Source organism: Lissotriton helveticus, chromosome 1_1, assembly GCF_964261635.1.
Source record: "Lissotriton helveticus chromosome 1_1, aLisHel1.1, whole genome shotgun sequence".
Lineage (NCBI taxonomy): Eukaryota > Metazoa > Chordata > Amphibia > Caudata > Salamandridae > Lissotriton > Lissotriton helveticus.
Genome location: NC_136057.1, coordinates 1,386,139,735 through 1,386,155,498, shown reverse-complemented (window position 1 = coordinate 1,386,155,498; position 15,764 = coordinate 1,386,139,735). Strand labels below are relative to the sequence as shown.

The 15,764-nt window shown below is 45.1% G+C and overlaps 1 protein-coding gene across 1 annotated transcript in view; it reads right to left on the bottom strand.

Moving 5' to 3' along the window:
* Positions 1-15,764, bottom strand: part of NOL12 (nucleolar protein 12) — a 66,632-nt gene that overhangs the window by 27,832 nt on the left and 23,036 nt on the right. Inside the window, exons 2-3 of the mRNA XM_078684087.1 lie at positions 840-945; positions 540-588 (exon numbers count right to left, since the gene is read on the bottom strand). Coding sequence (XP_078540213.1) covers positions 540-588; positions 840-945 — 155 coding nt within the window. The remainder of the gene's footprint in view (positions 1-539; positions 589-839; positions 946-15,764) is intronic.

Genomic DNA, 15,764 nt, shown 5'->3' with positions numbered 1-15,764 from the left:
GCAGCTCTGTAAAATAAAACACTTGCCTAGGATTACACAATACGGGTAAAGAACATTACAGTTAGATTGAGTAGATTATTCAAGTCTAGACCTACAGGTCTAGTAACATTTATGATTGTTTTAGGCCTGCAGCAGGACACATCCTTTGCATAATGGGACAGACATGGTCCCTCCTTTCTGGAGTGCTCCAGACTATTTATTCCCTGTGACAGTACACTGATTAAGGTTGGGCTCTATCCTCTTTGCTTTTCAATGGTTCCAGCAAGGACCCTCTACTTGTGTAGTACATTTCAGGTGCCTCCCTCTTTATAGTGGTAGGAGTCCGGACCCTTCCGCTATTCAAGATTAGTCCACCTGCCTATCATTTACTCCATGGTACATTCCAAGGCATTGAAAGCAAGCAAGACAAAATTGGGGTGCTCACATTTTGCTGCAGAAAAAATCCAGATAGTGGCATGAATCTACCGCCATATCCAAAATGCTCTGGGCACAAAGTAAATATTAGTGAAGTTGAGCAGTACTGATTGAGCAGTACTTACCAAGTGCCTCTTCACGTTCCTTCAGCATCCGCACATACTCTTTGTGTCTCTGAGAAATCAAACAGAAAAGCATTAATTGTATCCCTTGAGCAAGTCACAGGTTCATGTGATAGGAGGTGCATGGAGTCAGGTTTTACTGTTCTTATACCAAGAGATAGCGGTAAGGGGTGGGAGTGCTGAAAAAGTAACAACCACCAAAGAGCGAGAGGCCGGTACTGCTATTAAATGACACTTGTTGACCAGGAAAGAATATTAAGTATATTTGGAAGTGAACCCCTGGAGCCCCCTGGCCACATGTACCTCTTCCCTCATCTTCTTTTGTTCCGTTTTAATTTTTTTCTTGATTTCTTCCACTGCAGCTTTTCTTCTCTCCACCTTGCGTTTGTGGAAGCCAGTGAGGTACTCTCTGTAAAATAATGCACAGTAGACCCAATAAAGGAGTAGAAAAATATTGAAAACAAGGCACAGAAACTGGGAGCATTACATGGAATGAAATTGACTCCACCGTGCTCCGCCAGTGAAAATATGGGGGGAGGGGGGGATGGATTTAAAAAACAAATGCAATATGATAAATATCATTTCTCATTAGTGCCTGCCTTCTAGCACTAGAACCAGAACCAGTCCAAATGTATATATGTTCCATTTCTAAACTGTGAGCAAAAATAATTACTCAAAGCTTAACCACCTCCCTCTTCAGTAACACTATGTCATTGATGGGTTTAGGCACTCAATAAGTCATCACACATGCACTCTGTTATTCATAGTTGCATCCATTCATTCATTCATCCATCCATCCATTCATCCATCCACTCACTCACAGTCATTCTTGCATTCACCCTCTGACACAACAGCAACAAAGCCCACACAAACTCAACATCATATGCACGATATTAAAACAATGAAAGTAGAAACAAGCACTGGCGTTGCCAATAGGTCTCGCAGTAGGAAAGTTGGAGCTATTACAATTGCAAATAACAAAGCCCTTTATGTTTTTAAAATGAAAACAAAAATAAAAGGCATTGTTATTTGCAATTGTAATAGCTCCAACTTTCCTACTGCGAGACCTATTGGCAACGCCAGTGCTTGTTTACCTGGCTGGGCTTGCTGTCCAGTAGCAGCAGGGCATCCAGTGGGGTTGGAGCAGTGGACGCCAGGCTCCCCCACCATACCATGTAGATGCCCAGAGCAGTGTCCTCTGTTTGGAGCGTGGCTGTCTCGTGCATCTGGTTATAAATCCTGGTTAGAAACCATCGAGGAGGCAGCTAGCCTCGGTGCGTTTAACAAGTGTCTTTTGCAACACGGAATTTAAAAGAATTTGGGGAGGGGGGTGAATTCGGCCTAGCATTGGAATAAAGTGCATGACAAGAACCCGAAGGGTAGAAAAGAAGTATGGGTCTAGCCGAGAGAGTGATGGAAGACAAAGGAAACGACCTGGAAAGAGAGAAGGAAAGACAAATTAAAACTGAAGGACAAAGACAGGCAGAACGAGTTAGAGAGAAACCGGAAAGGAGTAATGAGTTAAAGACAGCAGAAATGTCCAGCGAGGATGATGAGGGGAGTGATGAAGAATGGGAGAGCGGGGGATGGGTGCGCAGTGGAGTAGTGGCTCCTCCCTGGGCCTGGTCTGTTTGTTTAAAGTTCAGCAGATGTTACCCTGGGGGCGGAGGTGTTCATGGAGTCTGAGGGGCCCTGACCTGGGAGATAGAGATGTGGTTTGACCCTGCCCGGGCCGTGCGGAGTGTGTGTGTGTGCTGGGAGGAGGGGCGCTGCAGCCAGGCCTCAAGGGTCAAATATTAGAACCATGCGGTGGGGGCAGGGCGAGTCCATACAACTCTGCTGCTCTTAGATTAGAAATATACGGGCAGCTTGGCCAAGCGATGAGATCTAACTAGTGTAGTAGAATGTTAAAACTGATTTTTTGATGCATCGAGGTCGTTATAAAAATCAGTTCAGTCAGGCAGCCTGCATAGATTAACCAAGACAACCAGATAAAAATGCAGGTAAAAAAGCCGAAGCCAGTCAAAAATAAAGACGCAGACAGAGATAGATGAAAATATTCAGATAGGAAGATAAAAAGATATTTGTCACGAGGACAGAAAACAAGAAAACGAGAAGCTGCGTTGGTGGAGTGAGCGCCGCAGCTGATCGGGGGTGTGCTGCGTGAAAAGAGTCGGAGAGAGATCCCAAAATAAGTTAGGAGGCGATTGGCGTTTCTGGGAGAACTGTGCCGAGCGGGGGCTACACCATCTGGCAGGACTTGAGGAGTCTTCACGCTCTGGGCGGTGGAGCCCGGGTGTGGGCATGGCGCTGGGCTTAAAGGTGAGCCATGGACTGCGGGTGCGTATTTCCCTGCGCGGGTGTTGTGTGCATGCAGGGGGAGGACACATAGGGGACCTGGTTTGTTTCGGCCTGCCCTGTTGCGCAGTAGAAGAACAGCAAGCCGCGTTTGCTATTTAAATAACAATCTGCTGCTGCTGCTTTCATAACGCTGGCCTTGATTGTCAATTGTGTGCAGTGACTAACATCGATGTACATTAGGTATACGCTGATTTTGAGACTCCACTTACTATAACTCCGCTCCTTGTGACTGCAACCCCTTTCCTCTGCCACACGCTAACTCACAATGTATGGGTTGCCGGAGTAAGTTTGGGCATAACATCCAGTTGGGACAGTACAGTATGGGACACATTAATCTACTGATACTGCTTGCTGAAACACGAGCTGTTGTGTAATGTCACCAATGTTATGCATTAGCTGGGTGGTGCGGGGTGCAGGAGCGGCAAAACAAGAGAAGCAAACTGAAAGTACGGCCGGCCTGCGGCCGGCCATGAATAATTAGGGGAGGAGAAGCCCTTTGATGTGCTGTGCGGCCGGGAATGCGCGTGCTTGTTTGATCACGTGATTCACGTGAAGTCAAACAAAACTGCAGGAATGAAACCCTTGGTTTGACGATGATTTTGGCTACTTGAATTCTCGCTCCCTCAATGAGCATGCGCGCATTGTAGGTCACGAGACCTAAAAAGAAACAGACAGCTGTCTAAATACAGCAGGCATAAACTTGCAATAAGTAATTAAAAGAGCAGTGGGTGCCCATATTAGAGGTTTTGTAAATAGTCTATCGTAATTTTTTAAGCTCCAGCATGGCTGTCACATTTAGAACCTCTGTGCTGGCCATCCTGGAGGGGTAAAATAATGAAGTATTGACTACAGAATTCCGCAATGGTCTCCTGGTTTAGAGGAAATGGCCACATAGTATCAGGAGCACAGCAGATGAAATGAATGGCAAGCAAGCAACTAGTTAGCACTGACTCAACAGCTGTAGTGTCCTTATAAGGAATATTAAAATATAAGAGGGAATCAAAGAAATGAAAGGAGAACTTTAAATGGTGAAAACTGAAAACAAAAAGACAGACCAACAAGCCATGAAATTGAAGCACATTCATTTTCAGGTGAATATACACATGATCAGAAAATACTGTCATTCACAGGACAAAAGAGTCAATGATTGACGTGGATTCAACCAATATCCTGTGCAGCATGCAGCCATGGATGGAACAAGCATTTACAATGCAATAGGTCTCGCAATGACATTATTTTGAGCTATTGACATTGTAAATGGCAATGCCATAAAACAAGCATTTACAATGCAACGGTTTCGCCTTTGCAAAAGTTAGAGCTATTGGCATTGTAAATGACAAATGTTTTATTTATGTGTTGTTTTTGAAAACCGATAAATAAATGGCATGGTCATTTACAATACCAATAGATTAATCTCTCGCAAATGCGAGACCTATTGCATTTGCACACACACACACACACACACAGAACCACACGCACCCACCCACCACACAAACCCACCCACCACACAGACCCCCTGCTTTTAAATGATATCGACCCCCACTAACATGCTGTGCCTGGACAATTTATTGGTATGTTATGACTAAATATGAAGCTAAAGAGCAAGCCACGACACAGAGCAGCATTAATTATCATAAATACCCTGCACTGTAATATAATGCTAAAGTTTCGTTTTTTGAATTACTAAACAAAGCATAGAATAAAGCGCAAGATGGTGGTTATTTTAAAATTGCAAAGCAGCAGCCCGGTAAAATAAGAGAAGTCGGAAACTGAATGTTACCACTTCAAGCGTAGAGTGAATAATATTTATTTGACAGTGCACAATGGGGAGTGAGTGACAAAATGAGGGGACGGGGAGAGGTAAGTGAGGGAGCACGGGACCTGTACTGAGAGGTAAAGGGGTCGGAGCGGTGCTTGGAAAGGGGTCAACAAGCGCGAGACGGAGGTGGGTGAAGAGGGGGCTTGGAGAGAAAACCATCATTCAGCGACAAGTGCCAGGGTGCCGGTCTAACGGAAGATATCGCGATACGAATGCCGATCGCAATATCCTGCTAAGGGAGACAGGGTATGTGAAAGATACACCTTGCCCACCCCACTTCACCTCCCCCCACACACACTCTCACCCCACCTACCTGAGCATGGACGGGCAGTCAGCGTCGTCTCTCCAGAGGGCAATCCATTCCGGGCTGCCAGGCGAAGTGCGCCAAAAAGCAGACTTAGGTAGTCAAAACAGTTGCTTTTCCCGACCAGCACCAAACTCGAAAAAAAACAGCTGCCTCACGAAAAATCATTTCGAAAAACAGCGACTGAAGTGTCTGCCTTGCGTGAGTGTTGGACGAGTTCTTCCGCTGTGGGTGGACGAAATCAAGAATCTGTCCAGAGGGGGTAGGTGGACGCGCAGCAAATCACGGGGACTCGGCATCTGCCGACAAACACAGACATCGCTGCCAGGATGCGATTACACTGCTTATTTGCGTGGATGTTCATGTCAGGAGAGAGGTTAAAATGGCTGCTACAATGGTTGTTCCTTTGGTTGTGATTGAAATGGGGCTTATTCGCACACATCCTCTGTTACAAATGTTACACTTGCTGACACTGCGAACACCACTGCGCTGACCTATTTTGTTTATTCCTAATCATTGGCCTTTTTAGGTCTCGTAGAGAGACCTAATGCCACCCATCCACAAAGCTGACTTTTTACGATCCGGATTTTGACGAGTGCATGTGCTCTCGTGCACGAGCCTTCTGCCTGCCTCCTGCCTTGAAGGCAATCTGCTTCTCCGCCCCCCTGGCAGCCAAATGCTCTTCAAAGGGTTTGCTCCACGCCCCCCGCCTGCACCACTCTCCATACTTCTCCTCCCACTTCCCACGGCCGTCCTTTCTGCCCGCCTCGCACACCACATCAAAGCGTCCAGATCACAGCCTGTCCAGCCTGTGCCGTCTCTCCCTACCCTTAACCCTTCACCCTGCCCCCACCACCTCTCGATATTGCTGCTTGTTTGAAACTTGTTTCTTCATTTCGCGGCCGTTTTTTTGCGGCCGCCAATGCTTGTTTTATGTCTCCCCACCCCGCTCTGAGATCGATTCACGGCACTTCCTATGTGAATTCGATGCTGTGACTTGAATTCACGGTGCGTTGTTTATGCTGCTCAACATTGTCGGCTGTTTCTTTACACGTTTGCTGCGCTTGTTCTAGGATTTCACTTCCGGGCGTTTCTTTATACGTTACTGCCAGACGTTTCTTTACACGTTTGCTGCGCTTTCTCTGCTACGATTTCACTGCCGGGGTTTCTTTGCAAGTTTGCTGGGCTTGCTCTGCATCCACTGCCGGGCGTTTCGTTTGCTGCTTCCTCGGCTATGATTTCATTGCTGGGTGCTTCTTTACGCGTGTGCTGCCTCGCTCTATTATTTCCCTGCTGGGTGTTTCCTTACAGTTTTCCTGCGCTTGCTCTGCTATAATTTCACTTCGCATCGCTGTTCTTGAGCGCGTGCTTTAACGCTCCTCCCCCCAACACAGAGCGTGTCTCACAGCCGTACCTTTTCACCTTGCCGAGCCCTCTCCCATGTGTTCTTTGGGGTAGGTCTTTATTGTAAGGGGCTTGGGTCGCGTCGCTATGCCCAGCTGTCCCCCACCATCTCCTCTGCTCCCTTTGATGCCTCTGTTTGACTTGCACTTTACATGCGGATTACACAACCGCCGCTGGCCCGAGCCACCTGCCTGCTTCACACATCAAAGCCATCAGCCTCCCTCCCACCTCCCCCCTAATTGCTTTCCCTTATCACAGCCGCGAGGCCATGAGCTACTTCAAAAGGGATCCGCTCCCCGCCTCCCCCGCTTGTTTTAGGTTGCTTTTTCATGAACAAATATTTGGTGTTTTTCCAAATCTGTCAACATTCATCACTGTGGATTGTCATGTGTACAATTACACAAGATGCACACATGATGCGAGGTCCGGTTTGTGTGTTTGCGCTGGCAGATATTGGCGATTTATAGAGGTGGTGAAATTACATAACACGCTGCCTTTTTGCAAAGTGAACTTGACTTCGAATACTGTGTTAAAATATGCACCCAGTGAATTAAACTTTCTGCTTTAAATCTGAAAGCCTCGGGGTTCACTGCAGCCACTCAAATCTCAACCATTTTCAAATAAATTGCACATTAAGATTGAAACCCATTTTTTAGCTCAACACCCACGCACGTACACAATATTGAAAACACGCACGCACAGACATACAGAGAAACAGACTCGCACGCACATAGACACACATATGCACTCAATAGCACGCACACTCACATAAACGCAGGCACGTGCGAGCACACACACACACACACACACACACACACACGTCGTTTTGCAATGACACCCCCACAGAAGATGATAAACACCCACAGGCACCCATTCACAAGGAAACAGTGGCAAACACACGCACCCACAGATTCACTTAAATACTTCGACAAACAGATGTACCTTCAACCATTTTCTAACATAGACTGACAGACACACAGAAGAAATGCACGTGAAAACGGCCAGGCACGCACAAGGACACAACACACAGAGGCACAAGTGCACAGGCACACATGCCCAGCTGCCTCATCCCCGACTCTAGGAACAGCTTGTCCCTGGCTGTCATATTTCCGACCCATCCTCTTGTTACTAGGAAGTGCATTTCTATATACAACACATCCTGAACGGTCCCCGTGACGTGATGCAGCTGGTGTCACTGTTAGCATGTGTGCGTGTGTCTCAATGTCCTACCGCTTATGCCTCCAGGGTCACCAGGTCACGTGTATGTTTCCCACCTGTGGGTCACTGCTCTTATGTAATTAATGCCTGGCTCTGCTGGCACAGGGCTTCTAGACAAAATACACAACCAGACACAAGGCACACACCACACCCCGGACAGCTTTAGGCCAAACCCTGCACATTGGGAACACACAGCTCTAAACCTCTAATTACAAAGTGCCGGAGACCAGCACCTCATATCTCATTGTAGCGCCAAATAGGCGTCCTCCGTTTAGTGATATGTTTGATCAGACATGATTTATATCTTCATATGTGCATTATTACACAGCTGCCCACTCACCTTGTTAAGTTAATGAACCTTTAAGCAGGGCTGCTGACTGTTCTTTTCGAAGTGAAACACTGACGGCTGTTTTCATTCTTAACAGGAGGACCACAATTTGAATGGACATGTAGCGTGGACCCATACGCACCTGCAGTTGTGTACATTATGGGCGCCTCAGTTCCCATTTTAGCTAAATCTTTGCAAAATAGGAACTACTGAGACCTGAATGCAAAGACAAAATAGCGGCTACATAAGGTACCTGCCTGGAAGGAAGTCTCTTGAGATTTCTGTAGCATCGCCAGCCACAGTGCTGACCCTGCTCAGCAATGTACAGTGTGCCAGAATGGGAAATACTATAGTCTAAAAGCTTGTTACTCAATGTCTGATGTGAGTTGCTAATCCGGTCTTTCAATTTTTTGGCGTTTGGTACGTGTATTTTCAAAGACAAATAGAGTGCAAGTATCACAATCCAAATACATGTGCATGTGAGCACAACCACGCGCGCCGCTCTCCTCCTCTGCTGCCACTTCAGCTCACCAGGCTGCACACCCCCTCACCCCTCGCTCGCCAATGTCCCGCCCACCCTTCCTTTGATCTCCGCCGCGAGTTCTCGCAGGCTCATGGCCCTTCCCCTCCCCTAGCACAGAGCACGCATCGCTTGTTATCTTGTTACTAGTTATTTATTGTTTCCCTCCGTTTACGGCCCTTCCCGGTTTTCACCCCATCCCTCCATCTGCATCGCCTTTAACCCTTATTGCACCATACACCCTCCGAATTCACCCCCTTCTCCACTGTTTTAACCCCCCCCCCCTTTATTTTAGTCTCCTCCCGTGGTTTTGGACTTGATGCTTTCGTCTGCACGTTTCTGGCCCCTAAGTGGTTGCATCTCAGCCACAGACTTCCTGGCTCGCACGCATTACGTTAAAAGACCAACAGTGTATTTAATGCTGCCAACTCCCTCAGTTTCCTACCAGGGCACCCCATCAAGGGGCATTACAGCACCTCATCCCTCAGGATTGATAACTGCGTCACAGCTCACCTATCGTTCCTAAGCCTCCCGCAACGGCCATATTAGAAGCCGCTTCTCATTCTTGTGCCTCACCCCCCATCTCAACAGGCTCCCGCCCTTGTGTCACAGCATTGCCGTCCCATGCCTCACAGTCTTACAACAGTGTAACGTAATCACACCACGGGACACTCCTCCATCAAGCACTTCACATCTCAGTCACCCGAGAGGCATATTTGGTGCTATTTTAGCCGCCTGTGCGTTACAGCACAAGTCAACACATCGACAGGAATAGTGAGGCGCTATGAAAATAAAAATATACATCCAGTACATGCCACAGACAGGAATAGTAAGGCGCTATGAAAATAAAAATATACATCCAGTTCATGCCACCCTGTTAGCCTATTGCAATTGCGTCACATTGCATGGCGATACTGCATCTAGCACTTCGCATCTCACCAGACACCTCTAACTGCGTCAGAGGTGACATCAACAGTATATGTGGTGCTTCCCAGCCTTGTGAGTGGCACTGAACAGGACACACACACACACACACAAACCCCCTCCCCACACACACACAACCCCACACACACACACCACTCAGTACCACATAATTACACGCCACATAATTACTCTACTGAATGCAACACACACTCCGCACAATACCACTCAGTGCCACATAATTATATGCTACATAATTACACTGCACTCAATGCAACATACACTCCAAAGACCACTCAGTGCCACATATTTACACGCCACATAATTACACAGCATCACTGAACACCACAGCATCAATCTGTGCAACCATTCAACAACAACTGGTTCAAATATGTTCTCTCAATGTTTCAAGCTTTATTACAAATGTCACAAAAAGATGTTAATATTTCACTTCTGTACTTGTTTTTAAATGCAGTTATATTTCCTTGTTTTTCCGTTTTACTGAGCTGCATCTCACAGATGCTGCAGACGGGAAAGATAGGATCTTTACAACAAGACTTATTCCCACTCAGTTAGTTCCTCCTGGTTTCCTGTCGCAGCTGTGAAACGCTTCACACTACGGCAGACTTTCAGGCTCCTTTTTTTCTCCAAAACAAATGCTAATACAGTACGATGTATTCACACAGCTACACAAAACAGCGTGATGAAAATAGCGATTTAAAAAAAAACAAAGTTCAAATCCTATTGCAGCAAAAAAAAAAAAAAAAGACGCTTTTTTTTCAATTCACAATTTAATTTTGTTTATCAATAGCTACAAACAGAATAGGATAAACCAAAATAGTCTCGACCTATTTGTTTATAACCTACACAATAGGACCAGGGGATAATGTTGGACTCCTGCTCGCGCTACCCCCCCCACACCCTCCACCCCACGCACAAACCAAACAAAACTTATAGTTGCACTTTCAGCAAACCGGTGTAAAAAAGCTAAATTGTTTCCTTAGTCGGGAATAACATTAACGTTGTCACTGGTGATGTGACATCAGCCCTTATAAACACCCTCTTATGTAGTCCCTCACACCCACGGAGTAACAGCAGTATCATCCTCCTCCACCCTACAATGGCACCAGAGCCTTTGGGGCTTCCTTTGCGGGACCTCTTATTCTTAACGCACTAAAGCGCCTAGAGCACACTGCACGAACACCCGCAACTTAGCAAAACACAACAAAGCATAGCACAACAAAGCATAGCATAACAAAACATAGTATAACAAAACATAGCAAAACAAAACATAGCAAAACAAAACATAGCAAAACAAAACATAGCAAAACAAAACATAGCAAAACAAAACAGCATACATAACAAAACATAGCATAGCATAACAAAACACAATAAAGCATAGCATAACAAAACACAATAAAGCATAGCATAACAAAACACAATAACGCATAGCATAGCATAACAAAACAAAGCTAAGCATAACAAAACATAGCATAACAAAGCATAGCATAACAAAGCATAGCAAAGCATAGCAAAGCATAGCATAACAAAGCATAGCATAGCAAAGCATAGCATAACAAAGCATAGCATAACAAAGCATAGCATAACAAAGCATAGCATAACAAAGCATAGCATAACAAAGCATAGCATAACATAGCATAACAAAGCATAGCATAACAAATCAAAGCATAACAAAACAAAGCATAGCACAACAAAGCATAGCATAACAAAGCATCTCATAACCAAGCATAGCCTAGCAAAACACAACAAAACATAGCATAACAAAACAAAACATAGCATGGCTTAACAAAACATAATAGCATAGCAAAACACAGCATAGCATACCAAACACAGCAAAACATAGCATAGCATAACAAAACATAGCATAGCATAGCAAAGCATAGCATAATAAAACACAACAAAGCATAGCATAACAAAACATAGCATAGCATAGCATAGCAAAACATAGCATAGCATAACAAAACATAGCCTAGCAAAACACAACAAAACATAGCATAACAAAACAAAGCATAGGATAGCATAACAAAACAAAGCATAGGATAGCAAAACTAAACAAAGCATAGGATAGCAAAACTAAACATAGCATAACAAAACAAAGCATAGGATAGCAAAACAAAACATAGCATAGCATAACAAAACATAGCATAACAAAACATAGCATAACAAAACATAGCATAGCTTAACAAAACAAAACATAGCATGGCTGAACAAAACATAACAAAACATAATAGCATAGCAAAACACAGCATATCATACCAACACAACAAAACATAGCATAGCAAAACAAAGCGTAGCATAATAAAACACAACAAAACATAGCATAACAAAGCATAGCAGAGCAAAGCATAGCAGAGCAAAACATAGCATAGCATAACAACGCATAGCATAACAAAACATAGCATAGCATAACAAAGCATAGCATAGCAAAACATAGCGTAGCATAGCAGAACAAAACATAGCATAACAAAACAGCATAGCATAGCATAACAAAACAAAACATAGGATAGCAAAACAAAACCTAGCATAGCATACAGCATCACTCAGCACCACCACAGCATCACTCTGTGGCACCACAACATCACTGAGCTCCACCACAGCATCAATCTGTGCAACCATTCAACAACAACTGGTTTAAATATGTTCTCTCAATGTTTCAAGCTTTATTACAAATGTAACAAAAAGATGTTAATATTTGACATATGTTCTTGGATTTTCGTCACAGTAAAATACACTGAACATAATCTTCACAAATGTTATTTACAAAAGTTAAAGCTATTTCCATTATAAATTACAATAACTTATTTAAGTATTAATTTAAAAAAATTAAAAACCATTGTTATTTGTAATATCAATACATGTAAGTCACGTAAATACAACACATATTGCATTACAAATGCTATAGGTGTCACATTTGCGAAAGTTATAACTATTGGCATGGTAAATGACAAAGCTATTAATTTCGCTATTTTCAAAAACAAAACCTAAATAAAAAATGTGTCATTTACAATACCAATAGCTCAAACTTTCCTAATACGAGACCTATTGCATTGCAAATGCTTGTTCTGACGGGAGCCCCGCACCTTCAAAAAAATGGTAATTAAAACTCCTACCCGTAGGGTTTTGGCCAGTGCGTTTCATTGTGCAGCGTGTTCGTCCCGAGGAGCTCATTACGACTTCTAGGGCTGCGAGGCGCTGCGGCGCTAGAATCCTCGGGTTCGTGGCCATTCAAGGTTTTTAATGAAAGAGGGAGTCGGAGTCTAGCGGCTTTGGTAACAGGCGTGAACAATGGTGTGAATGGGGCAATAAAGACACAAGCCGCAGCTAGCCCGCTAATAACGCTGTCAGTCTCTCTACTTGATGCATTGTAAATCTCCGCATTTGTATCTTTTGCCGCACAGTTTCCTTTCACCCTCTTCTCCTTTCTTATTCGGAAAATGATTATTATTTGGCTGTTGGAATTATATGTTGGAATAAATTTAATTATAACAATACGAAATGAAGACCGTTGTTGTGGTGCCTGTACATTGCAGCTGTTGTGCTTGTTTAACGTTTATTTTATAGTTATTTCTGAGTATTGAATAGGTTTCTGAGGAATCTTTTCGTGGTCATTAGGAATGCATCTTCATAAAGATGTGCGGTTTAAATGCCGCATAGGTTCTCTCGTTGGTCGAATTCTGGAACCGTGATCGAGTGCACATTGAGACGGGTAATGTGGCATTGGAATATTCCCCGAATAAGGGAAGGCTAGAGAGTTTCACCCCCCGTCCCCAAGCAGGATCTTTGTGTTTAGCATTTGAAATGTGCTTTCCCCCTATATAGGATGCAGAAAATATGTTCCGGTGCGTAGCTCATTACACCCTGGGAGAGTGCATGTTTTGGTTTTTTCCACACAACTGGTCGTTTACATGAGCTTCATCTTCGTTTATATTAAAAATATCTCATCTGCTCCAAAAACGTAAACTGAGATGTGTGACCTCCCGTCTGCTTATTCAAAATGTCAGGAGGGGCTTAAAATGGACACCGCCCTTGAATGGGGCTGATGCACGCCCACACCCGTACTTCCCTACACATCTCAAGAGACCTCAGCTGTGACCAACACGCCTGGAGGGGAAATAGCTGCATCATTTTTACCCTTCAGAAATTCGGTGACATCCATCTATTAAATAAATAAAGATCAACACACGCGTTTATATTTATACAAGACTTAAACGGGAATCTTAACTGGAAAAAAAAACTTCTCACGGCAGTGCTTATTGAATCACACGTGCCTTTAGGCCGTCCGAAGCCTCTAGCGCCTACCTCGCCACACACCCCGCATCAGTGAATAACTTGTGCCCCTCCCCCTTGAAAGTTCCCAGCTGCCAGTAGTGCTTACTTTCAGGGAGACTTGAAAGGCCGCTGCCCCTGGCAGGAAATGAACGAGTCAATAACATCTGACACCAGTGACCAGTGCAGTGACCCCAACCTTAATTCCACTAATACTGGAGGCCTGCAAAACCAGCAGAGAGCCCTCGCCCTGCCCTGGAGCCAAACCTGCATTCCCTTCAGGAAATCGTTGCCACAGCAGTCCGCTCTTTAAAAGCGAAGGGTCCCGAGCAACCCCTGAACAAGAAGCTGGTCGCCGCCAACGGACGAGGCTGACAATGTGTACATTTATATGTGCATCGAGAGGAGCAACCCAGCAAGTTCGCTGAAAGAGATAAACCAGTTTACACGAGAAGGAGGGGGCGGGAACAGGCACACGGACAGTGGGAGGGGGGCGGATTAACGGGCACACGGACAGCGGGAGGGGGCTGGCAACGGGCACACGGACAGCGGGAGGGGGGGCGGGAACGGGATAAAAAAAAAATAGTGAAAATGCTGATTACCTGCAAAAGTGAAATCGCGCAGCCCACCCCTGCTCGGAGTAGGGAGCGGGTCGGGTCTGCGTCCTCACAGGGAGAGCGAGCAGGCTGGTGTGACAAAGGATGCCGAGACAAAAAAATAAAAATAAAAAATAAAATAAAAACGCCGCCCACCGCCGCATGACGTGGGCAAAAAGCGAAAAATTCTCGGGAACGCCCACGAATCTGCTCCAGCAATGACGGACAGATGTCTGTTCCAATGGCTAGCCTCCATTTATGGAGCTAGCCAATGGAACAGAGAGGCGGAACAAAGCCACACAGTGTAAAGACATAAGATTTCGCCCTGCGCGAAAGGCTGCTCTGCAGCTTTCGACAGGCGAAACCTAAAAAATTAAAAGAGCATAAGTATTTACAATACCAAAAGCAACGCACTGCATAGCGTGGTGTCCGTGAACCTGTTTTTTTGTCATTCTGTGTGGAAGTTGTTGGGATGTGGCCCGAGCAACTGCCAGTGGCTGAGATAGATTCAGGCATTCCATCATCACCTTGCTGTTAAACCGTAGAAACTGGCAATTTAAATCAGTTCCCAACATTTTTTGAGTCCTACTTTTATGAGCCCTGCATTAGGTAATTCTAGGTCTTTATACAGCCGTCTTTGGGCTGAACAACCCTCATCCTGACATCTTCACCTAGTGGGGAACTCTGTGCCCCCCCCCTTCCAAGACAGACTACCTAACGTACTTGAGCTCCACAGCCATTTTCCAAGCCTTATACAGTTGGCTTTTGTGCCTCACGAAGAATATGCAACTAGTCTGGCTAGTAGTTCTTCAGTAGAACCTTGCTTTATTTACAGTTTTGGGAATTAAATAACTATTAGAGCACCACCGTTACTTTAGAAATGCAGATCCTAGTAAAAAATAACCATTTTGCCATATGGTTTTTCTAGTGCACCCTAGACGGCTTTGTTAAAGTCCAGCAAATGCTATAAATTGCAAACAAAATGCGAGACACTAATCTGGTAAGGAGTAAGGGTTATGCACAGGGCATGGTCTCTTGGCAGGTCCTATATCCCACTCAGGCTGCAGACAGCCTTTGGCTATGTGCAGTTGGGATGGACCCCAGGGTCTGCCCTCTGGGTAGGCCCTGTAACCCAAACTCTATATCAGTCTAACCCCACTGGACATCGGCAGTGGGCCGCAAGACACTTCCAGCGCACAGTGTGGGAAAGGAGGGGGGGGGGCAGAGGCACCAATAGGTCTATTATCTGGCAAGCATCAAGGACATGTGCTGGATCTGCGGTTACGGTACCAGAGTCACAGAGTCTAGAATAGGCCAACATAAGACTCTGAAGGGTGCCCTGTTTTTTGGAGCTGCAAGTGTGAGGCTTCCCGATCCAGAACTGGTACCACATCACCCAGGGGTTAAGCACAGAGAGCCGCTGCTCCTTCTGGAAAAAAATGCATTCAGCTTTTTTAAACTTTAAGAGTC